At 54.5% G+C, this 23,642-nt stretch overlaps 3 protein-coding genes across 3 annotated transcripts; all 3 read left to right on the top strand.

Moving 5' to 3' along the window:
* Positions 1 to 6,313: 6,313 nt before the first annotated feature.
* HOXD11 (homeobox D11) lies at positions 6,314 to 8,100 on the top strand. Its single transcript, XM_049773486.1, has 2 exons — positions 6,314 to 7,079; positions 7,865 to 8,100. Exons 1-2 carry the CDS (start codon positions 6,314 to 6,316, stop codon positions 8,098 to 8,100), a joined length of 1,002 nt encoding a protein of 333 aa, XP_049629443.1.
* Positions 8,101 to 15,689: 7,589 nt separating this feature from the next.
* HOXD10 (homeobox D10) lies at positions 15,690 to 18,283 on the top strand. Its single transcript, XM_049773459.1, has 2 exons — positions 15,690 to 16,644; positions 18,006 to 18,283. The coding sequence occupies exons 1-2, from the start codon at positions 15,690 to 15,692 to the stop codon at positions 18,281 to 18,283; spliced, it is 1,233 nt and encodes a 410-aa protein (XP_049629416.1).
* Positions 18,284 to 21,755: 3,472 nt separating this feature from the next.
* Positions 21,756 to 23,117, top strand: HOXD9 (homeobox D9). Its single transcript, XM_049773483.1, has 2 exons — positions 21,756 to 22,533; positions 22,876 to 23,117. The coding sequence occupies exons 1-2, from the start codon at positions 21,756 to 21,758 to the stop codon at positions 23,115 to 23,117; spliced, it is 1,020 nt and encodes a 339-aa protein (XP_049629440.1).
* Positions 23,118 to 23,642: the final 525 nt, after the last annotated feature.

Below are 23,642 nucleotides of genomic sequence, written 5' to 3'. Positions count from 1 at the left end.
CCGCGGGTGTGACGGCCGCCTGGCTTGGCCTTTTGAGGGTCGGGGCTGGGGCTTTTCCTTTGCGGGCCGCTCCAACTCTTCCCGCCTCGGATGCGGCCGCAGAAGCCCACAGATTCCGAGGCCTGTTTGGTGGTAGCTCTGCGCTCCCCCGGCTTTGAGCGGAAACTGCATCCTAGCTTTGGCCTTGAGGCTTGAGTGAGGGCCTAGGATCACCTGTCCTAGCGCTCGGCCATGAGATATTGATGGGGGGAAGGAGGGAGGTCAGTTTAAATCGCCTTTACTTGGATTGCTCTGTTTCCGTCACTTATTCGCCCTTTCCCCCCACTCTCTAGTCTAGCCCTTTCCGCACTCACAGGCGTTTAACTGGAGCCCGTGGGAAGACCTTGGGAAGATCTTAGCCAGAGCAGATGGAGCCAAAGCACAGTTCTCTCTTTGCAGCTTCAGCGCCTTGTGGCAAAGCCAGACTCTGAAGGAAAGGGCTCAGACCCCCCTCCCCTCCCTTCTACTCTGGCTGTCTGAAGGACAAAGGCCGCCCTAGACCTTCAGACTTCGGAGGAAAGGGGAGGAGAGAGCTGGCGGGACAGAGTCAAAGACGTCTGGGAGCTAGGGCCCGGCAGGCTCTCCCAAGTGGGCAGAATGGACTGAAAACTTCCTCCCCCCTTCCCAGGGGAGAGGGGTTTGTGTTCCTGGGCACACAGCAGGCTCCTCTCCACCCCCTCCTCTTACAAGTCTAGGCTGGAGCCCTACTCTGGACACCCCTAATCCCCAGATCTGAGTTCTATCAAGAAGAGATGCTGGTTGTCTTTGAGGTTCCATTGCACTAGGGGACTAGGGTATCCCTGTGGAGGGTTAGTGTCAGGGGAGTGAGTAAAGGGAAGTGGGATCTTACATATTTTATCATACCTGTTGAGTAGATAAAGGTGAAAAGGTGTCTTTCTTGACTTATAGTGAGGGTCTACCTTGTAGAGATGAGAGAACCCCTAGGAGCCAGGGGAGGAAACCTCTAGAGTCTGGGCCCTGCTAACTGTTCCGGATAGAGCATCTCAGTCCTGTCCCACTGTCCTTGCCCTCTCTCCCCTAGCCACAAGTCACCAGAGGCCCAGCTCCTGTGCCTCCATCTGAGGCATCCTTCGCCTGCCCAAGAGGCGTCCAGAGCCCCAAGCCTTGCTTTGTGGAGGGGGCAGGTTCTTAAATGCTGGTTTTCTGGCTGTGCTGGGGTATTCAGACTTAACCTCCGTGAACCCCCATTCCTTTTGTTATTTCCTCCTCTTTTTTCCTCTCTTTTGAAGAGTAGCACCCCCCCAAGTCCTAGCAAGATGCAGAACAGCCACAAAGTTGTTGGAGATTTGTCCCAACACCACACCTCCCCATACTTAAACTCACTGATTTCTTGACCTGGAGTGGACACTCGCCAGGGCAAGTCTCGACCCACCTCTGTGATGTCTAGATGAACAGCATCTTCTCAGCTCTCTGTCACTGTGCGTATTTTATTTTATTTCGATCTTGTCCAAAACAATATCTTGTTATATGGACCATGCAGAAGTGGTGAGTGTGTGTGTGTGAAAATAAATATTCAGGTCCCAGGCAAACTGTTAAAGGGACTAGTGCTGATTTCCCCCCCCCCAAACATTTCTTATCCCCTTCTAATGTTTTTCAGGCCACCAAATTCGTTTTTACACTCCTGGTTGCAGTTTCGCTGTGGGTGTTGACTGTTCATTAAATGAGAAAATGGCTTCCAAGTCTGTCAGGAAATGGTGTATAAAAGCCTATGAACAAAATGTATATGGAACATTGGAGCTCAGAGTGGAGGTGGGGGGCAGGATAAGTGACTTTGTCTCCTGCACTAAGTGAAATCTTGGCTTTTATGCAGGCTAGTGTATCTACATTGCACGTAAAATAAAGTCTGAGGCTTGTTGGAGCTGGAAAGTGGAGAGGGGTGCCAGGATGGGAGGCTTCTCAGATTTCAATATAAAACGTCCCTCCCTGCCAGATCTTCTTGAACAGGCTCTGTCCTGTGGAAATCACCCATCATGGCACTTTTGCCTGGAGTTCACTTTGCCAGCAAATTCTCCTAGAAACTGCCTTTGCAACCCAAGGCCTTCAGGTGCCCTAGTTGAGGCCCAGGAAGGCAGAGGCAGCTCAGTATTTACCGTCCTCTTGTAGAGCCCTGCTTCCAGCTCTGTGACAATGGAAACTACAGAGCTGTTACCTTTTAGCAAGTAGAGAATCGATTAAATCACTTTATCTCTAATACTAATAATAGTCAAGGGTTCTGATTCCCCATTTCTAAATCTCAGGTGTAATTTTAAGATGTATTTTTTATTAGCTCCTTTAAAAATATACAGTGGAGCATGGGGAACAAGCAAGAGGGAGCAGAGTCATTTTCCTTAGAAATGTTTCCCCCACTTGACATTTTCCTGGCTCCAAGAAAAGGTGAATCCCCAAAATGGGTCCTCCCAAGGCCCAACTGGGGAATTTATCTCCTTTAAAGCAACCACAGGGAGATGGATGCTGCCCTCAGACGGAAGGGCAGACATCTAAGGGCTAGTTGGCTAAAGGACCAGAAGGCGCATTCACTCAGACTTGGTACCTATGACACCAAAGACCATTCATTTCCAACCTGGAGCATGAAAACATCACCTTCGAGCTCTTTCTCTTTACCCTGGGATGTGAGATAGGAGCAGATATTTCTGGGACCATTCCCCCCAAGGGCAGAAATCAGTCTGAGTGTCCAATCTCATCTGTTGGTGGTTATTCGAATCTAGAATCTATTGTTTTTATTGGTCAGCCCAAATACAGACTGGCAGTGTCCTCGCTCTCTTCCTAGCCGATGTCCTGTCAAGAATCTGGACTGTCACAGAATGGGTGGAAATAAACACCAGAGGGCAAAGATGCTGAAATCTGAGCGCTCAACATCCCTCCTCCAACCTCCACAAAGACAACTGCGTCCTGGAAATGCTGCAACCCGTGCAGGCCTCTTGACCAGAAAAACATTTCAAAACGAGGAAAAATACTGGAGTCGTCTGGCATTCAATCGACTTCAAATTCCAAGGACCATGGGGTCTCTTTTAAGGCCTGGGAGCTCTCCCCAAGAGAGGAGGGCTGGGAAGGTTTCCAGAGGCCAGAGGGTGGAAGAGAGATCCGGAACCGTTGTAAATATTCATGTGGGGGGGTGCCCCTTTACCCCGCCTCTCTCGACTGCATCCACCCCCTGGTGGTGGTGGTGGGGGGCAAGACGCCTGTCCGATCGTCCTTGGACAAAGGTGATCTCTCCACATTTTTGTTCTAGTCACTTGACTTTAAGCAAACCCTTGCAAAGGCTCTGCAGGGAAGGGACTGGCTCTGGGTGCACCCCCCCCCCCCGCGTTCCTCTTCTTTCGTTTCCTAAAAGAGCATAAATAATTAAAGTTTGGCAGGGAGGAAAAGCTTTCTTGCAGAACTGTAGTGGTAATAAATGAAATGACTCAGAATCCCTTCCCCAGTCAGCTTTACGAGAGCTGCCAGACAGTGTCTGTTCACGTTCTCCAGATACCAGGGGCGCCCTGACAAAGTTAAGGTCAAGTTAGTGTCTTATCTTGGGTGGCTGGAAACCACCGCATCGCTCCTGGGAGCTGCGCGCAGAGCCACCACGCACGGAATGGCTCGCTGTGCCGGGAGGATGCGGCGGCTCCGCGCGCTTCGAGTGGGGCCGCGCCGACGAGGACCAGGCCACGGCGCCGGATTTTCAGGGTAGGTCACCGAGCAGGGCGCGCGGGCGGGAGGCTGCTGCTGTCCCTGGGTTTGGGGGCTCGGGGCTCGGAGGGAGCTAGACCCGGATGGGGCCCGCGAACGAAAGCCCAGTATTGGGGGGTGGGGGCGGGGGTACGCGAGAGGGAGCCAAGCGGGGCCCTGGCGCCCCCACCTCCGGGCACCCGCGCCTTTGCAGATGGCGCGCCCTCCCCCGCCGAAGCCCGCGCCGCAGTCGCCATGTCGTTGAACTTGAATAGTTCGTCTTCCTTGGTTCCTCTGCGGCGTCCGCCAGCTCCACTTTGGGGGCTGCGGGCCGCCCGCGCCCCACCTCGCGCGGAGAGGAGGCCCGAGGCTTTTGCGTACCCCCCAGACAGATGAAAAGGCTGATGGGGGCTCGGGGGCGAGTTGCCGAGGGGCCTGGGGCCTGAGTCCTGAGCCGCAGCTGGGCCAACGGTGCGCCGAGTCGGGGTGGGGGTGGGGGGAGCCATTTTAGCAGAAAGATCCAAGGGCGTCGGCCGAGCCCAAGGGGAGAGCGGTGGGTAGGGGACTGGAGAAGCGGGGTGGATGACGCGCTGGCGGCGGGGATGAAGATGGAGCTGCTGGAAGCTGGGTGAAAGGCCCACGAGAGAAGGAGGCACACAAGGTGGACAAGTCTGGGTGGGGAGCTCCTGGCAACCCCACTCTATCTGTTTGCGCGGAGTTCCAAGCCGCAGAGGAGGTAGAATGAGAGGGAAGGAAGGAGGGAGAAAAAAGAGACCAAGGGGGTTGGTGTTGGTCAGAAAATTAGCTGTCCGTTAGCCTAATTTTTGGGCCTTGGCTCCTGAGGTCGGCGTTGGGGAGCGTTTCGGTGGCCTCAGCAGGGAGACCACTGCCCAAGAGAGGGCTGTGGCCCAAGACGAAGACCAGAGTAGAGGAATTCTGGGCAGAAGAGCAGAGAAATCCTCGGGCAGAGGGCGTGCCTTGGTCTCCAGCAGGTTCTAGGATTGGGATGGGGAAGCTGCTTTCTTGAGAGGCTGCTTTTCCTTTCAGAAAAGAGTTGTTCTCGCCCCAAAGTGGACACTGAGCTTGATCAGGAGTCCCCTGGCTTGGAAAGAGGGGCCTGGGAGGAGAGCCAGGGCTTGGAAGATAGTGCGTGAAGGGCACTGGGGATCAAGGGGAGCAGAAGGACTCCAGCAAAGAGGTGGGAGCCTCTTGGAGCCCACAGGCCTGAATGAGGGACTCAGGACTGACTGTGCCCACCCAAGGGCTTGCAGTAGCTGAGAGGAGGTTGTTTCCTGGAGCAGAAGCCTTAGTGGGGCTTGGAAGCAGATGGGGGTGCAAAAAGGAGGGGCTAGAGCCAGTCCTGATCAACATGAAGATACATTAGGAGCCGAGGGTCACTGATGGTCTGTCTTCACTGCGGGTGGGGGGTGGCAATGTGGGAGCGAGGCTCCAGATCCTTTTGTTTACTAGCTCCTAGCTCCTTCCTCCACGCCCAGCCTTTAAGAGGGTCACTGCATCCCCCACCCCTCGAAACTCCCTCCTTGCTCCAGCACTAGAAGGGAAAGGGTAGAGACTGGAGAGAGCGAGGCTCAATGCTCTGGGAGAAAGAGGAGCAAGGACTAGAGAAACAGGCTAGGAGGCGAGGAAAGGGGAGCGGAAGAAGAGGGAAGTGGGGAGGCAGCAGAGAGATGGAGAAAGAGGAGAGACCGGATCAGAGGAGGAGCGCAAAGAAGAGGCCAGAAAGCCAGAGGCACAGAAGCTCGGGGCCGGGTGAGTGAGTCTCTGCGGACTTTGGGCCTGGGGTTCTGGAAGCTGGTCCCTGAGCCGTCTCGGGATCGGGAATGGAGAGAGCCCAGCTCTCTTAATCCCAGGCGATCAAAGCGTGGGACAGGCAAAATATGTAAATCGGGGCGCAGGGCGGGTGCCATTATGGCCCAGGAACAAGAAGCAACAAGCTCCCGGGCTGGCGAGCCGCAAAGGGTGGCTGCGTCGCGGGGGAGGGAGCGGCCCGCAGGAAGGGGGTGGGTGGGAACCTCACACCCTCACACCTAGTCCCCCAGTGCCCGGGGCTGGGGCTCCCCCCGCCGCTCTCCGCTCCGCTCCCTTCCCCCTTCCTCCCTCCTCCTCCCCCTCCCTCCTCCTCCCCGCCGGCCGCGGTCCGCGTACTTAAAGCCGCGCGGGCGCACGCGGGGCGGGCGGCCCAGCCGGGCGGTGGCAGATGCGCCCAGTAGTGGCGGCCGCCGGCGGCGCACAGGTGACCGGCCTGCGGCACAGCGCGGTCGGGGGGCGCCCCGGGAGAGGCGGCGGGCGCTGGAGGCCAGGCCTCTCCACCCACCCCCCCACGCAGTCGCGCGCGCGCGCCTCGGCGCCAGCCGCCGTCCCGGGGCGTGTTGGCGAGCGCTGATATAGATATAAGGACATTTCGCTCCATGGCGTCACGTGACATAATTACCACCAGAATCAATCAAGATGGATTGCACGTCAGCGCCCGGTGGGGATTTTTGCTTAGTTGATCCTGGCCCAAGCGTCTTGTGCAATCGATGGCTCAGGTCGGCGGCGCGGGGAGCGGCCCGGGGCTGGCGGGCGCGCACGCCGCGGAGCCATGAACGACTTTGACGAGTGCGGCCCGAGCGCAGCCAGCATGTACCTGCCGGGCTGCGCCTACTACGTGGCGCCGTCGGACTTCGCCGGCAAGCCGTCGTTCCTGTCGCAGCCGTCGTCGTGCCAGATGACTTTCCCCTACTCGTCCAACCTGGCGCCGCACGTCCAGCCCGTGCGCGAGGTGGCCTTCCGCGACTACGGCCTGGAGCGCGCCAAGTGGCCGTACCGCGGCGGCGGCGGCGGCGGCGGCGGCGCGGGGGGCGGCGGCGGCGGGGGTGGCGGCGGCGGCGGCGGCGCGGGGGGCTACGCGCCCTACTACGCGGCGGCGGCGGCGGCAGCGGCGGCGGCGGCGGCCGAGGAGGCGGCCATGCAGCGGGAGCTGCTCCCGCCCGCGAGCCGCCGGCCGGACGTGCTCTTCAAGGCGCCCGAGCCGGTGTGCGCGGCGCCGGGGCCTCCGCACGGTCCCGCGGGCGCCGCCGCCAACTTCTACAGCGCTGTGGGCCGCAACGGCATCCTGCCGCAGGGCTTCGACCAGTTTTACGAGGCGGCGCCCGGACCCCCGTTCGCTGCGCCGCAGCCCCCGCCGCCGCCCGCGCCGCCGCAGCCCGAGGGCGCCGCCGCCGACAAGGGCGACCCCAAGACGGCCGCCGCCGGGGGCAGCCCCTGCGCCAAGGCCACCCCGGGCTCGGAGCCCAAGGGGGCGGCCGAAGGCGGCGACGGCGAGGGGCCCCCGGGGGACGCGGGGGCGGAGAAGAGCGGTGGCACAGGTAGGCATGGCGCGAGGGTGGGCGGCGGGCCGGGGGGCTCGGGCGGGGGGGCGCGCGGCGCGGCGGGGGCCTCCTTCTGCCTGCGCCGCCGTTTTATGTGCCACTTTATAAGCGTTCGAAGAGGTTTATACATCCTATAAGATTTCCCGGGCCGCTGTAAAGCGTGTTTACGATAGGAAACCAATTTAGGTGGGCTTAAGGGTAGACTTGCAGGAGGACCTTCATGGCTAAGGAGAAGAGTCTCTCCAGTTTGGGGGAGATGCTCCGAGAGCGGGAGGGAAGGAGAGAGGGAGAGGAATCCAGCCCCGGAGCGGAGCGTGCACGCAGCGGGTCTCCAGCTAGGAAGGCGAGTGGGTGCCAGTGAGAGTTGAGTTTGATCCTCTCACTGGACTGGATCCAGGAGGCTGGCTGGCGTGCGTCCGTTGGCTGGCTGGCTGGCTGGCTGGCTGGCTGGCGGGGAGCAGGCGATGCCCGGGCGGTCACGCTTCTTTCCCGTCACGGTCCAGCTCAGAGCTGGCCTTGCCCTCTGCTCCACCACCTCGGTGCCGGGGTGCGCGCGCTTGCGTGTGCGTGTGTGTCGGGGCGTGAACACAGGTTCACGCCTGCACTTTCCTGTGCCCGCCCATATATCATCCTCCCTACCCCACCCCCCACGAGGCAGGCAGGGTCTTTAAGGGGATGTCCCCAAAGGACCGAGACTGGCCTGTCAGCGGTGGCCCCGGGCTGGAAGGGGTGGGCAGGCAGCGGCCTCTCTCCCTCACACCTCTGGTCTCTTTGCCTTGCAGTGGCCCCCCAGCGGTCCCGGAAAAAGCGCTGTCCCTACACCAAGTACCAGATCCGCGAACTGGAACGCGAGTTTTTCTTTAACGTGTACATAAACAAAGAGAAAAGACTCCAACTCTCACGGATGCTCAACCTCACTGACCGGCAAGTCAAAATCTGGTTCCAGAATCGCAGAATGAAAGAAAAGAAACTGAACAGAGACCGTCTGCAGTACTTCACTGGAAACCCCTTATTTTGAGAGCTCTAAGAAGCGCCCCTCTCCCTTGAGCCCCTCACTCACTTCCTCCCCACCAGCCTGCCCTGAGCAGGCCCAGTGTCTTGGGTTTAACTTCGCCTCTTCTCTGTGGAACTCCACGATTCCTTCCCACGGTCAACTCGGGACCTCCCAGCGACCACTGCAGCCTGCGGACGAGGCCGGGGACTTGGCCGGACGGATCCTATTAAGGGGAAAATGGTAAATGCAAATGTCCGTTTACAATTTTGCCGCCAATGTGCTCTTGTGCTCCCTCCCTATCTCCGAGCCCCGGTGGGGACGCTGCTGGGATCTGTAGAGAGTTAGGCAGCCAGGCTGGATGGCTCTTGTTTTTGTTCTAGGTCTAAGGGAGCCAGGTTTTGTTCCCTTTGGTTATTGCGAATTATTTAAACGCTGGGAAAATGTACCTATGGTCTGTTGCATCAAGGCATTCAATCGTTGTCTATTGTGTGTGAATAAATGGTTTCTAGTAAAATGGAGGTTACAGTTTCAATACACTTTATCCATCTTTCTTTTTAAAGAACTTTAGCATTTGCTTAGGATAATGTAGTAGCCAAAACCTTATCTCCCTTCTCCTTCGAGCAAAGGAAAACCAAGCAAAAATGCTTCATAATCCTCTTGAAATAAGATGGTTTTTACCACCCCTTCTAGACTCCACTGGCTTTTTAAATCACTTTGGGGGTGAATTTCCAAAATCAGGATGAGACCAGGCCACCTGGCATTGCCTTCTCTGAGCACCAAGGCTGGGCAGCCAGACCCTCAGAGCATACCTCCTTCCACCTTACCCCAATCTACTGAACTTGAAATTTCTGAAAAGAACCACTGAGAAATTTGGTTCAGGATTCCAGATTAATTCTCAACAAGGTGTCATAGAGACAAGGGGCCCTTAAAGGAAGAAACCAAGAATAGAATCCTTCCTTAGGATGTAATAAAAAAAAAATCGGTCTATTAAAACAGAGTTCCCGATGGGTAGAAAAGACTGGGGGTCCTGTCAGCATCACAGTGGGGCTGGCCAGGTAGGGAATGCAAGCCCCTGCCAGGGCTGCAGGCCCACCTCTCACTGCATTTATCACTTCAAGTTAAAAAATGTGGTGGGGGATGCATTGCACTTTACATTTCAGGGCCAGGCTGTTTACAAAACCTTGAACTGTCTAGACAACACCATAAAAGTCAAAGTTCTAAACAGCTTAATTGGGTTATATTATACACCTTCTGGTCCGCCCAAAAGAGATTTCCGCAATGTGCAATAAACTAGAGGAGTGAGAAAAGCTGCTTTCTCTGAAAAGTGGAAAGGAACCTTATGACTCTTAATCTCACATAAGACCAAAGTCAAAAAAATAAATCCACAAGATGTACAGAACCTGTGTATCTTCCAAGGAGGGATATATTTCCTAATGCAAATGTTTAAAATTGGCAGAGCCTTGGGAAGAAGAAAAAACATAAGAGCATAAGTGTATGCCTTTGAACTTCCAAAATGTCAAGGTCATCACCTTTAACCTTTCCGAATAATTAGGCGCCTTAAGGTTCCTCTGTGATTTTCAACCGCCACCCACTCTCGCACACACATGTTCACACATCCAGACTCCCACACACATTTATGACCACACAGAATTATATCAGGGGCTTACCATAAATCTAAGCAAATTTCTAATTTCAGAATCAATAACTTTAATTTCCCTTCGAACATTTGTGAAATTCAATAGCAAAGGACTTTTAAGAAAATAATACTCATTAGGTTAAAATGTCCACCAGCTTGATTTTAACTGGTTAGGAAATGTTGGGGGGTTGGCAAGGAGGGAGGGGGGGTCATAAATAGCAATCCCCTTTGCTCTAATGAACTATAGTTTTTTAAAGCAGGCATTTGAAAGAGGAAGTCCTATTCAACATTACACCTTCATTCTCCTTGAAATTTTTTGTCACCCTGTCAAATAAATTATTGTACTTTCTACAATATGAAACAAAAGAATATGTATATTTATATACAGTTTTAACATCACCCTTCCTTTGATGAAAGGATGTCATAGAATCAAAGCTTACAATTGAATTAATTTCGTTTGGAAGGGGATTGCTTTGTTAGGAATTCTGGGCTTCTCTTAAAATGTCAGTGCCCTAGTAGTGTGATAGTTCCAGGAGCTCAAAATTGGTTTATTTCTTTCTCTCTCCATCTGCCTCCCCCCTTCCCCCCTTAACTGCATCCAAATGTAGTAAGCTTGTATGTCCACCTTGGACAAGCATAACCAACAGATGACATTCCCGTTTGCATGGCCCTAAGAAGCCACACGGGGGCGTGCTCATGTTCCAGAAGCGGCATTTGACCAAGCGGCCGTTGTACCCATCTTCCAACACTATAACCTAAGAGCTATCCCAGTCCATTAGGAAATCTGCTAAAGTGTTTGTTTGTTGTTGGTTGGTTGTAAGCAGTCACAGTGTGTGGAAAGTTATATAGAGACAAGGTAGTCACCCAGCTTTCTTGAGAGTCTTCACCTTAGGCTTTAAAGAGTGTCTCCTGAGGTTGAAACTGTTGCAAAGATTACTGTTGGTACTGTTGGCGTGGAGAGGGGCTTTTAAAATGACAAATATGTCCGTTTTGAAATAGGTTATGGCTATTGCAAGTTGATTATATTAAAGAAATCAAGTTTCTTGTTAGTGTGAGTGTGAAGAGCTGCGTGAGGTTAAGACCACCCCTTTCCCAAAGCCCCCTCAGTTTTGCACACTCAACAACTGCCTGGGGTTGATTAAAAGGCTTTTGTTTCAGATAGATCAGGGCACCAGCCACTTAACTGAGTGTGGTCTCCTGGAAAAAAAGAAAACGTGTCCTGAGAGGGGCTCATTCTGCGTGAGGGAGCCCCGCTTCCCCGACATGCCTGGTGCACCGGGCTGCTGGCTGCAACCAGGAGGTGGAGGTACCACGCAGGACCATGAGTTGGGGAAACCAGGTCCCAGGGCAACTGCGGAAAGCTTAGGCTTTCTTTGGGGAACGATATTGAATCTTTGGGAAACTGTGACCTAGGAAATGTGCTTTAGAAGCAATTCAGCTTTGCTTTCGAGAAATCCTTGCCACCCTGCCCTTCCGAACTGCCTGTTATGGGACTTAGATGGAATATTTTCTCCTGAAGCTCTTGGAAGCTTTTCTAGATCTCTACCTTTGTCCTCCTCTTGCCTTTTGAAAAGGCTCTGGCATCACAGCGCCCAGGGCTGGCACTGGGAACAGGACTACAGCCCCAAAGTGAGGTTTAGAAGAGAGTGCTGTGGAGCTCTGGGAGCCATTCTAGGGGAGGAGAGCCAGCCTTTCTTTCCCGAAGTTCATTGTGAAGCGCAAACGCGGCCTTCTGAAGAGAGTGTCTGCCTTGCCCGCTAGACTTTATCAGTAAGTCCCTGCAGGTCCTGGGAACTGCCGGGAACTGCCGATCCAATGCTGTGCCCTACTCCCCTGAGAGCCGGTTGGTGGGAGGGCTGGGCCATCATAAGCCCCTTCCACAAGGCGCCAGTCAGAGGCATGGGTGTTCCCCTGCGGGTGCCCTAGGCTCCCGCCTGTCTGACTGTGGGTCCAATTCAGCTACTGGAAAGGGACATTTCCTAGGGCCTAATCCTCTCCTTGGTTCAGATGGGGTGAAACTCTCCCCCTTCCCAAATGTTGTTGTGTTCCTCTTCGGATGGCTCCGGTGGGTTGAGTGTATCTTGGCGGCTAGAGTCTCCTTCTTAGCATGTGTCTTCGAGTCTGTCTTAGCGTCTGAGCTGGCTTATTCCTCGGCATTCTGAGGGCTGATTGCTCCCGCCACAGTTCCCCAGTGGAACCCATCTGGACCTGAATGGGCTAGGCGCCTGGCCTAGAGGTTCCAAGGGCTGCAGTTTTTAGGACTTGGAGGGTGGTGCTTTAGCTGGTGACTGTGGATTTTGAGTCGCTGACGTTTGGGGTCCTGGAGTGGAGGGAAAATGCTGGAAGTAGGAGTCTTTTGTGTCTGCAATGGAAAAATTCTCCTAGGCTGCCAGCCATTCTGCATATCTCATAGACCCCTTCTTTGAATCGCCCATAGCCTCTCCAGATTCCCCATTTGCTCCTTGATTTTTTTTTTTTCACATTTACTGAGAGCAGCACCATGCAGCCAGGAGGGGTGTCTGGGGAAGATGCTTTTACAATGTATACCTATCCTCTCTACCCCAAGAGTGACACAATCCCCAGGCCACCCAAAGTCCTAATTTAGGAAAAATCCAGAAGCATCCAGGTTTACTAAGGGCCTAGATTACAGATCTTCCGGGGGACTGGAGACCTAGCAAGCTTTATCTTGATTACGAAAGCTTTTTTTTTTTTTTATTTTGCGGAAGAGACTTTTGATTTTTCTCAAGAAAGAACTGAGCTGGAGAAAAGACTATCTTGGTACAAATATGGGTATTCATCTCCTTTATGGGGCAATATTGATTTATTATTAATGGTAACTGCTCCAACTGATCTAAAGATGATCGAAAATGGCAACAATACAGCTACATTAAATACTCGTAAGCAAAATAAAAGCTGGCCTTTAAAGCCACTAGCATTTCATGCCATTTTCTTCATCTCCGCTTTAGTGGCTGAAGCGAAATTTTCACCCTCCAGATGCTGATTACTCTTTTGTGCGATTTCTGTTTTGCTTAATTTTTAAACCCCCTCCCCCCAATTACTGGCAGTCACTGGCCTTAAAGAACGCCTTCAAAGGCAAAAATTTGCAATAGAAAAATAAGGAATTTAGTGATAACAGATTCAAAACTCTATCTGATGCACACATATTTTTCCTGTCGATTAAGAAGACCGATTAAAACCCAGATTCAAGCTGGGTAACTTTATGCTGCACACCACTGGAAACTAAAACAGAAAGCCCCCCAGATTACCAAAGTCCCTCCTGTCTGGTATGTGTGGCTCTTCCGCAGACCTGACTTCTCTCTAAGAGGAGCCACTTGTTTTGGCCTGGATGTTTTCTTCATGTATAAATAAAGGTTTCAAAAGGGCATTTGATGGGCATAAAACTCCTGATTAAATTGACCGGTCTTGCTGCACACGCGTGGGCCAGGGAAAATTGAACAAGGGGCTCCGGCCACTTGTCTGGCTGAGAGGCAAAGGGCTGGTGGTTCTGGAACGCCGAACTGGCGCCCAGGCACCCAGCAAGAGTGCATGCAGCAGGCATTTGTCCAGCCCTGTGCATGCTTAGTGGTGGCTGAAATTCTGGCCACCACCTTGGGGGGGTTAGAACAATTTTCTAGGTTCTCATCTGCGACTATTAATTTTGAATGGAACCAGAGCAAACTAGAGTCAAAAGTTTTATTTTAGTTTTTGTTTTTTGACTGCCTTTCTACCCCCTTTTCTGCCCAGACTTACCAACAGCCACCCCTGCTGAAAGGTAATGTTTAAACCTCCGCTATGCGGCGGTATCCTGTGGGCCGAGCAGTTAGAGGCGCCAGGCTTTTAACCTGACAATGATGTTGTATTTGAACAGCTGCGTAAAGGTTTAAAAGGTCTGTCTCATTGCCACTGCGAAGCTTTTTTTTTTTTTTTAAAGGGGTTATTGTTTGACCGAGGGTACTTCCAGGGGACAGGCAAAGTAGTCCCAAGGCCGAAAATAATGTTCAGTGTCTGTCTCTATCAGGTCAGGGGAGATTGCTTTTGGGGAGGGGTGCAGATGGAAGACAAAAGGTTTGTTGGCAAAGATTTTTGTGAAGAATTCAGGGAGCTGGCTACTAAATCCTCCCCAAAGCAGAGGCTCTTTAATGAGCATGGGCTCCTAAGATATGTTCTGCTGAGGCGGAACGCAATTTGCTCACAAGTTCAGTCTCTCTGGGTCTGAAATCCAAGGCCAGCAGCCCATGACAGGGTGGCCGGGAAGAAAAAAGACCAGTGCCTTTCCAGCAAAGCTGGCTTGCAATCCAAATTTCCGGGGGTCCTCTTTCCCTTCTTGGATGCAGAGAAGGGGCTCAGGGCAGCCTGAGGACTGCTCCAGCTTCCTGGCCGGGCCCCTGGCCCAGGGCAAGCCTCTGGAAATCAAGGTTAAAGCTCCCCGCTGCTGCCGGAGGCCAGGGCTTCTGCAGGGCTGGGGCTCCCCTGCCAGCAAAGAACCAGGGAGGAAGTTGTTGGAGAAGTTTCTCATAAAACTGTAGTTTCCATGGTGGTGTTGGTGGTGGTTCTTTAATGAGCTTGACCACAACCCCAGACCAAACCTTCTTTGTAGAACTTTCCCTTACTAAAGGAAGTAGAAGGCTGGGAGTTTCCCCCACCACCTCTTTCTCTCCCTCCCAAGCCAAACCTTTCAAATAACTTTCGGAATTGCCCAAAACTATAAAACTCAACTTCTGACAAAACTATAGCTTTTAATACTTGACGGTTTGTGTTAAAACAAAAATTGACCTTCTTGGTTAGTAGCGAAGGGGAAAAATCAATAGTATAATTTTCAATAATTCATAAAGCGAACGCCATTATGCTAAATCCCAACTATTAATCTTATCCTTTACAAAGTCTCGATTGATTTGTTAATAAAATATCTCCCCGTGTGTGGCAACAGCGGGTATAACTCTTTAAAAACCTTCAGAAGCAGAAAATTACCAAGTAGCCCAAGAATGTAGATGAGAATTTTATTGATCGCCCTGATTCTTCTTAATATGTATTAATAAATTCCACAACCTTTTGTACCTTGCACTTGTCAGAAACCAATGCTTTTACAAAATCCATAAAAGGAAAACATATTTTTCTTTGCAGAAGACCCAAATGACACCTTTGCCTCTATCCCTGTCTTCTGCCTTGGCCAGTCGGTCAGTGTTCGGAAACTTCTGGAGTTTGAGGGCGAGCGTTTGCTCCTTTCCTCGAGAAATAAATTCTTTTCTGTCTCCCGGCCAGTCTTCCTCGTGGCCCTCTGGTATCGGGGTGTGTGCGGAGGGAAACCTCGATTTACTCCTCGCGCTGGGAGTCTGTTGGTCGCATTCTCGGACGCCACAGGGCTGGAGGATTGTCTCCGAGCTGAAATCCCGCAGCGTCCCGGCCCTCTGAGCTCTCAAATGCTAGGGAACCCACCCGCGTGGCACCGGGCACCAGGCTCAGGCCGCTGGCGAGGACCGCGCACCACTGGCGGGTTCTCGGCGCTCGCCGGCGGCCGGCTGCGTGGCCTCTCGGCCTGGCGGCCCTTCCTCGCTGCCCCAATACCTCGGCCGCTCGTAGTTGGTGGGTTTTTTTTTTTCCCCCTTCCCCTGTGGGTTTTTCCCTCCTTCCTCGGGGTCCCTTAGGTCGGATGTCTCCGAGCCCGGGGAATCCGACTCACCTTCCCAGGCTGCTCGGGACAACCTTAGCCAGCCTGGGCCCCCAAACCCCGCCCGGGTCCCGCTCATTTCGGGCGCACGCTGCGGGCTGTGTGCGGGGAGTGCTTCCGTGTGCCGGCGTCGTGGGCTGCGGGCCGGACCGCACGAGACGTTCCCCCCTTCTCGGACACCCCCCTGGCCGAACCGGCCTCCAGCCGGTGGCGCCGGGAGGCCAGGGCGGCGGCCGCGCCAGCCCGGGGAGACGGGCGGGCGGCGGAGCGCGGGGCCGCGCGTCCCAGCGCACTATCGCGGCCGCTTAGTAGATGTCGCTGTTGTCCGCGCTTACGCCGCCGGCCGGCCGGGCTCTGCAGCACGTGACCTGCGGGGAGGCTGCGGCTCAAGGCCATTTTCAAATCTCATTGGCTTGGCTGTCATGTGGTCGGCAGAGGCATCCACAATTACACGGGGAATGTTTTCCTAGAGATGTCAGCCTACAAAGGACACAATCTCTCTTCTTCAAATTCCTCCCCAAAATGTCCTTTCCCAACAGCTCTCCTGCTGCTAATACTTTTTTAGTAGATTCCTTGATCAGTGCCTGCAGGAGTGACAGTTTTTATTCGAGCAGCGCCAGCATGTACATGCCACCACCTAGCGCAGACATGGGGACCTATGGAATGCAAACCTGTGGACTGCTCCCGTCTCTGGCCAAAAGAGAAGTGAACCACCAAAATATGGGTATGAATGTGCATCCTTATATACCTCAAGTAGACAGTTGGACAGACCCGAACAGATCTTGTCGAATAGAACAACCTGTTACACAGCAAGTGCCCACTTGCTCCTTCACCACCAACATTAAGGAAGAATCCAATTGCTGCATGTATTCCGATAAGCGCAACAAACTCATTTCGGCCGAGGTCCCTTCGTACCAGAGGCTGGTCCCCGAGTCCTGTCCCGTTGAGAACCCTGAGGTTCCAGTCCCTGGATATTTTAGACTGAGTCAGACCTACGCCACCGGGAAAACCCAAGAGTACAATAACAGCCCCGAAGGCAGCTCCACAGTCATGCTCCAGCTCAACCCTCGCGGCGCGGCCAAGCCGCAGCTCTCGGCTGCCCAGCTGCAGATGGAGAAGAAGATGAACGAGCCGGCGGGCTGCCAGGAGCCCGCCAAAGTCTCCCAGGTGGAGAGCCCCGAGGCCAAGGGCGGCCTTCCGGAAGAGAGGAGCTGCCTGGCCGAGGTCTCCGTGTCGAGCCCAGAAGTACAGGAGAAGGAAAGCAAAGGTCGGTATGAGCAGAGTTGCCACCCCAGCGGGGCGTGCAGCCCGGGAACCCAGCCGAGAGGGAGCGCCTAGGTGCCTGAGGTGGGGCCCGCCTGGCAGGTGCTGTTCCTCCCGGCTTTTCCAGGGGGGTAATCTCGGTGGTGAGCCGGACCCTCCGCTTCTCCCCCACGGCCCTGACCCTCCTGGCTAGTCCTGGCCCCACGCTGATGGCGGCCAGGCAGAGCAAGGGTTCTCCGGCTTTATTTTTTTCCTGAGCTAGATCCGAAATGCAACAAAAGAGTGTGAAGGAGACCTGCGGCTTGTAAACACGGCCCCAGAAACCCCTCTCTCCCGCTCATATTTGCCTTCCCAGCTTTGCCTTTCATCCAAAGATGATTTTTCCGGAGGTCCAAGACACTGTATTGGCGTTCAAGTGTATGTACCCCGCATCCTGCGAGCTTGTGGGTAGCGAGAAAAGGCATGAGATGGCTGGGTCTGTTGGTGGGAGCTGGTGGCCTGGGAAGGGGGCTCCCTGATGCTGTGGGGCTTGGATAACCTTGGCTTTGTCTGGGGAACGTGGGGACAGGCTTTGCAATCTGTTTGCAAAGGGGCAGAAGGGAAAGAAAAGGAATCTGCTTGGTTCACAAGGCCAGGTCATCCTCCTCTCGGTAAACTAGGGCAAATTGCTGAAGGCTCTGGCTTTCTCAGAAGGAACCTTGCCCTCAGCTTCTCCTCCAGGGCCCAGAGGTGAGCCACCTAGCAGCTACATTCCAAGGGAAGGCTTTTGTGCGGACCTGAGTGCAAGGGAACCCAGGACGTCCTGGGTTTGTCAGAATACAATAAGCAGGCAGGGCAGATAAAGTGTATTTGGTTCCCAGGTCATCTTTTGAAAGATAATAGGCACCTAGAAACCTGCTGGTGGCACTCCCTGCCCGCCCAGAAGTGAGGAAGAAGTGGCAGATTTGGGAACCCAGGAAAAATTGGGGATGGCCAGTTGAGGGTCCAGGCTGTCAGGCTGTGCCTGCTATGAGCTGAGCACTTAAATTGTTGCTGAGAATATCTTAAAAGTTTACTGCTATACTGTTTTGTACAGGTCAAAAAGTTATGTGTGTATATTATGTATGTGTGAAAGAGAGAGAAAGAGAAAGAGATTTGAGATAGAAACGGAGAATATCCACCCATCTTGTCATTTGGGGCATTTAAACTAATCTGGCACAGTTACAAACCTCTTCCAGGTTCTAGCTCTTGTGAATAATGTTTAATACCAGCATTTATAAAGCAGTCTGGCTGCCAGAGGGGTCATGGCCAAGTGTACATTTGAACAGTCTGAGAGAAAAAAAAAAGTCTTGATTTTTTTTTCTTCTTCTCCCTTTAATTTGTTAGAGGAAATCAAGTCTGATACTCCAACTAGCAACTGGCTCACTGCAAAGAGTGGCAGAAAGAAGAGGTGCCCTTATACTAAGCACCAAACGCTGGAATTAGAAAAAGAGTTCTTATTCAATATGTACCTCACCCGCGAGCGCCGCCTAGAGATCAGTAAGAGCGTTAACCTCACCGACAGGCAGGTCAAGATTTGGTTTCAAAACCGCAGGATGAAACTTAAGAAGATGAGCCGGGAGAACCGGATCCGTGAACTGACCGCCAACCTCACCTTCTCTTAGGTCCAAGGCCCAGCGAAGGCCAGGACCTAGGAAAGGGCACCGCGTTCCAGGGCCGAGTGATGGAGGACTGGGAAGGCGGCGGCAAAATCTTCATTGCTCTTTGTTTTTGTTTTGTTTTGTTTTCCTGCTAGAATGTGACTTTGGGGTCATTCTGTTTGTGCTGCAAGTGATCTGTAATCCCTATGAGTATATATATATATATTAAAAATCTAGCACGTGTAATTTATTATTTGTTCCATCTTGTAATGCAGGGTAATTATTACTGCGCATTTTCGCATTTGGGTCTTAACTTATTGGAACTGTAGAGCATTCCCTCAATCCATTCTTCCATCCAGCAATGTGACTTTCATGTTTTATTTTTTTCCTAACACAAAAGGTCTGTGCGTGTGTGTGGTTAGTCCATGAGTTCATGGCGCTTTGAGTACATCCAGTACTTAACAGTACTTAAATTACATATATATATTTAAAAGTTTCTAAGAAAATCCACAAGCTTTGGGGGGAGGGGGACGAAAACAAAGCACATTACAATGTATCTTTTTGCAAATGAATTTAGCAATTGTCCTTGGTGAGATGGAATCTTGACGACTTATGCCTTGTAGCCTTTGCCTCGTGGTGCATCTGTGGTTTGGTAGAATTGCAACAGCAACCTGTCCTTTCTCTGCATGTACTGGTCGCATGTATAATGCAATAAACTCTGGAAATGAGTTCGCTCCCTCTGCTTTCTGAAATGGAAAAACGAAATTAATCTGGAATGCAAGAATTTGGTGAAATCATCTTCTTTTTAATTGCTTGTTTGCAGCAGTTGGTTGCGGGAGGATGTTAGAATGCCTGGGAAGGAAGATGGGAGAGAGGAGCTGGGTGAGGCCTACAGTGAGTAGCCAGTCTGAGTGTGCCACTTTCACAGTTGGGAAAGGGGGGATCCTGTCCTTTCCCCCCCAGTAAACTTGCAATGGCTGTTTGCTTCCCTTTAGCCAGAGTGGTAAGTAAAGTGGTGTCCAGCTGTTTTTCCCTCAGAACTCCCCCATCCTGTATGTGATGTTCCTCTCCTTAGTCTTGGATGTTATTTTTAATGCTTTCAGTAGGGTCATGATGATTTCTAGCGGTGGTGCTGTCGACAGGGGCTGGGTGGAAATCAACCTCGCCCACCTGGAAGCTGCGGGGCCTCCAGTGCAGGAGCCAGGACAAGCAACAGCTTAGCACTGCACCGCCTCCAATTCTGCTCCCCTTTCCCTCACATCCACCCCACCCCAAGCGCAAGATAGCCAGGCTCCAGTGAACCTCAAGATGGGTGAGTGTTCCCATCCCTCTTAGTCCTGTCTTCCTTGGGGCAGGACTAATTGCATTCACTCATTACCTTTCAGTGGCTCACATGAAATTTTTGTTGCAGAGAGAAAAGATTCCTCCACCTCTCTAGTTAATCTTTTCTCTGATTACAAAGTGTTGGCCAGACCATAATCTAGGAGACAAGAGATTATACACCGGATGACTAAAAAAGAAAATTTGCAAATAAACATGACTTCCCCAGGTCCAGTGGTACAATCATCTCCCTGTCCAGGACTCAGAAAATTCCAGTCAGCTTCCACTGGCTTAGACAGTCCATGATTCTCTACACCGGGGAGTGGAGGGAGAGGAGAGTCAAGGCCTAGGGATAAACAGAATTCGTTTCTCCTGAAGGTGTGGTGGCTTCAAAGGTTCTTCCATGGCTTGAAGCAGTCTCATAAAATAACCCCCTTGCATTTGTTTTCCTCCCTCCCTACTAAAAACAACCCGCTGGAGGCCCCTACGGGTAAAAATCTTGGGGGACACACAAGACTTAAAGATTTAAACCTACGTTTAAAACCAAGAACAACCCCGGACTCCAGCATAGAACTCTTGAAGCGAGCCGCTTTCTGGGACTCCCCAGATTGTCAGTTCTGTAACACTATTGCTTGGGCCAGGGCAGGAGGGCAGTTTTCAGCTCACCCTTTCCCCATCGTGTGGTCATTACAGAGGGGCCAAGTCTCAAGCAAAACCCGTGCAACAGGGAAAGACGTCTTCCCTGGAACAAAATCAGAAAGCACTGGGCAAAGGCCATCAATCAGGCCATAAGCAGCCATCTCCCCCATTTGTTTTGCGGTGCTTAAGTTGGGCCCCGCAACTTCTCGAGCGGGGTTTAACTAGATCCTCCACCGTTGCCCGCGGCTGCCTTTGTCTCGGCTCCCAGCCGGGCTTCCGAGCCTTTGTACCATGGATTTGGGAGTGACAATGGGCATTTCTTTCAGATTCAAGGCTGCCTGGCCTTACTCCTGGAAGAAAAAAAATCGGAAAGAAAGGGCCTAAGGATCCCATCATTTCCTAGGAGGTCTCCGGAGTCCACTTGCGGGACTCTTAGTGGCGCCACGGGGCCCTGGAAGCTCGGCCCGATCGGGGAGGCTGATGGCCGCGGGTCTGCCCTAGCGTGGGGCCTCTGCCCTCTTGCGTGTTCTCTGACAGGGCCTCGCCAGCAGAGGGGTGGGGGGAAGGCGAGGCTCCCAGGCAGCTCCTGGCGGTGCCAACTCGCCCTCCCGCTGGGCCCTCCCTAAGGTAGTCAGAAGCCCCCATCCCGGGCCTCCACGGCGCCCAGAGCGCGGGACCGGCCCCCGCCGCACACTCTGCGGGCCGACGGGCCAGGCAGCGCACGCTCAGCCTCACGTCGGGGCTGTGTGGCTGCGCGGGCGAGTGTGGAGTGTGGCAGGGGGAGGCGGGGGCCCTCCGAGCTGCTCCATCCGTCCGTTTTATTAGGGACACATTAATCTATAATCAAATACACCTCATAAAATTTTTATTGAAAGGCATAATATCATTACAGAGGTCTTCCACCTGTTTTAAACAACACGACAAGCTGTGCGAGCGCGTGTGTGTGGGGACGCGAGGGCGGGGTGGGTTCGGGTCGGGAGCGGGGCTGCGGGAGAAGAGCTCCCCTCGGGCGCCAGGGGGCCGCCGCCTCAGGCCGCTCGGCCTCGGGCCCAGGCCGGCCCGGCGCGCGCCCCGCCGGCTGCTGCCGACTCCGGCGCCCCGGGCCGGCTCGAAGCCCCGAGCCCAGGGCTTAGAACCTGGGGCCGAGGGGCGGTCGCCCCGGGGGGCCCGACCGAAAGAGGGGCTGCCGGTGTCGGCGAACAAATAGTCCCCAGCGCCTCTGGAGGCCGCACCACACCGCATCGGGGCGCGTGGTCCCCTCTGCCGCCGCCGCCGCCGCCTCTGGGTCGGCCGAGCCGGGCGCACGGGCCGGACCCCGGGGCTCTAATTGCCGCGCTTCTGTTGATGATGATTTTTTTTTTTAAATCTCAGCAGCCCCCAGTTTAGCGGACTGATTTACTCCGGGTATTGGTAAATATGATCACGTGGGCCGCGCGACCAATGGTGGAGGCGGCAGCCTGCGAACTAGTCGGCGGCTCGGGCGGCGCGGCGGCGGGCAGTGTAACCTTGGATGGGTGCGCGCGCGCGGGGCCTCAGCATGTCCTCCAGTGGCACCCTCAGCAACTACTACGTGGACTCGCTCATAGGCCATGAGGGCGACGAGGTGTTCGCGGCGCGCTTCGGCCCGCCGGGGCCCGGCGCCCAGGGCAGGCCCGCAGGTGTGGCCGACAGCCCGGCCGCCGCGGCCGCCGAGTTCACCTCGTGTAGTTTTGCCCCCAAATCGGCCGTGTTCTCCGCCTCGTGGTCCGCCGTGCCCGCCCAGCCCCCGGCGGCGGCCATGAGCGGCCTCTACCACCCGTACGTGCCCCCGCCGCCCCTGAACGCCGCCTCCGAGCCGGGCCGCTACATGCGCTCCTGGATGGAGCCTCCGCCCGGCTTCCCGGGCGGCGGCGGCGGCGGCGGCGGTGGCAGTGGCGGCGGCGGGGGCCCGGGCCCCGGTCCCAGCCCCGGCCCCGGCGGCGCCCCGAACGGGCGCCCCTACGGGATTAAGCCAGAGACCGGAGCGGCCCCGACCCCCGCCGCCGCCGCCGCCGCCGCCGCCACCTCCACCTCCTCCACTTCCTCGTCTTCCTCCTCCAAACGGACTGAATGTGCCGCGGCCCGCGACTCCCAGGGGAGCGGCGGCCCCGAGTTCGCGTGCAACTCGTTCCTCCGGGACAAGGCAGCAGCGCCCGCTGGGGGCGCCGGGCCCGGGTCCGGCGGCGGCTCGTCGGAGCCCTCGGCGGGCAGCGACCACCCGAGCCCGGGCTGCCCGCTCAAGGAGGAAGAGAAGCAGCCGCCGCAGCCGCCAGCGCCGCCGCCGCAACTTGACCCAAGTAAGTGCAAAAGAAATTGCCCCCTGATTTATTGCTGGAACCTGGAAGGCTCGAATGTGCAAAACTGATAGTTTTACTAACCTATAAAAACGTCTAGACGCCTACCCTAGCCGGGGCGAGCAACACGCACCCATAAAAAAAGCTTCCCATAACCACCTACCCCGGGCGGGCGGGCGCTGAACTGCGCGGGCAAGGAGGCTTTTGATGACAATTCCCCCCAAGTTGTGAAAAAGCGGCCATCCCCGGTGAAATGAATTTAACGACCTCTCTCCCCCACCCTGTCGTCTCCCCCTTGCCTCCTCTCCGCCCCTCGCTCCCCTTCCTCAAACCCCCTCTTCCTAGACAACCCCGCAGCGAACTGGATCCACGCTCGTTCCACGCGGAAAAAGCGCTGTCCCTACACCAAATACCAGACGCTGGAGCTGGAGAAGGAGTTCCTCTTCAACATGTACCTCACCCGGGATCGGCGCTACGAGGTGGCCCGGATTCTGAACCTCACTGAGAGACAGGTCAAAATCTGGTTCCAGAACCGCAGGATGAAAATGAAGAAGATGAGCAAGGAGAAATGCCCCAAAGGAGACTGAAGGGCGGTGGGCATGGTGCGGCTTGGGCGCTCGGCCCTGCCCCGGCAGTGGGGTTTCTTTGTGGGTGCTTGTATTTCCAGAAATTCGCCACATTTCAGACATCCCTCCCTCCTTTCTAGGTAGAAGTGACTGTGGTTGGTCCCCGTGAGGTTCCTGGGGGACTTTGTGTTTGCTCGCTAATGTATTGGAGTGGCTTTGGGGTCTTGCCCTGTCCTGCTCCTCCGCTCCCTTCCTCGCCCGGTTTGGATCCCAAGGAAATGCCCAGTATTGTGCGTGCACGCTGGTTTGAGGACCCGCTTCTGTGTAAATGTTCCCTCTACCGTGTCTGGAAAGTGCTGTAGTGTAACCCCCACACCCCAAAGCTGCTCAAGCCGGGCCCAGAGCGCCCAATTCGAAAAATGGAAGGCACAGCGGAGACAACGCAGCCAACCACCCCCAAATGCGGCCGGGTTGCCCACCGGTTACCAAGCCCCCTTTGCTCAGGGAACCCGCGGGGCAAGCCTGGCCGGGATGCGGCCTAGTGAG

Source organism: Suncus etruscus, chromosome 5 (assembly GCF_024139225.1).
Source record: "Suncus etruscus isolate mSunEtr1 chromosome 5, mSunEtr1.pri.cur, whole genome shotgun sequence".
Classification (NCBI taxonomy): Eukaryota; Metazoa; Chordata; class Mammalia; order Eulipotyphla; family Soricidae; genus Suncus; species Suncus etruscus.
The sequence above is the reverse complement of the archived record's forward strand: the minus strand, read 5'-3'. Positions and strand labels throughout refer to the sequence as shown.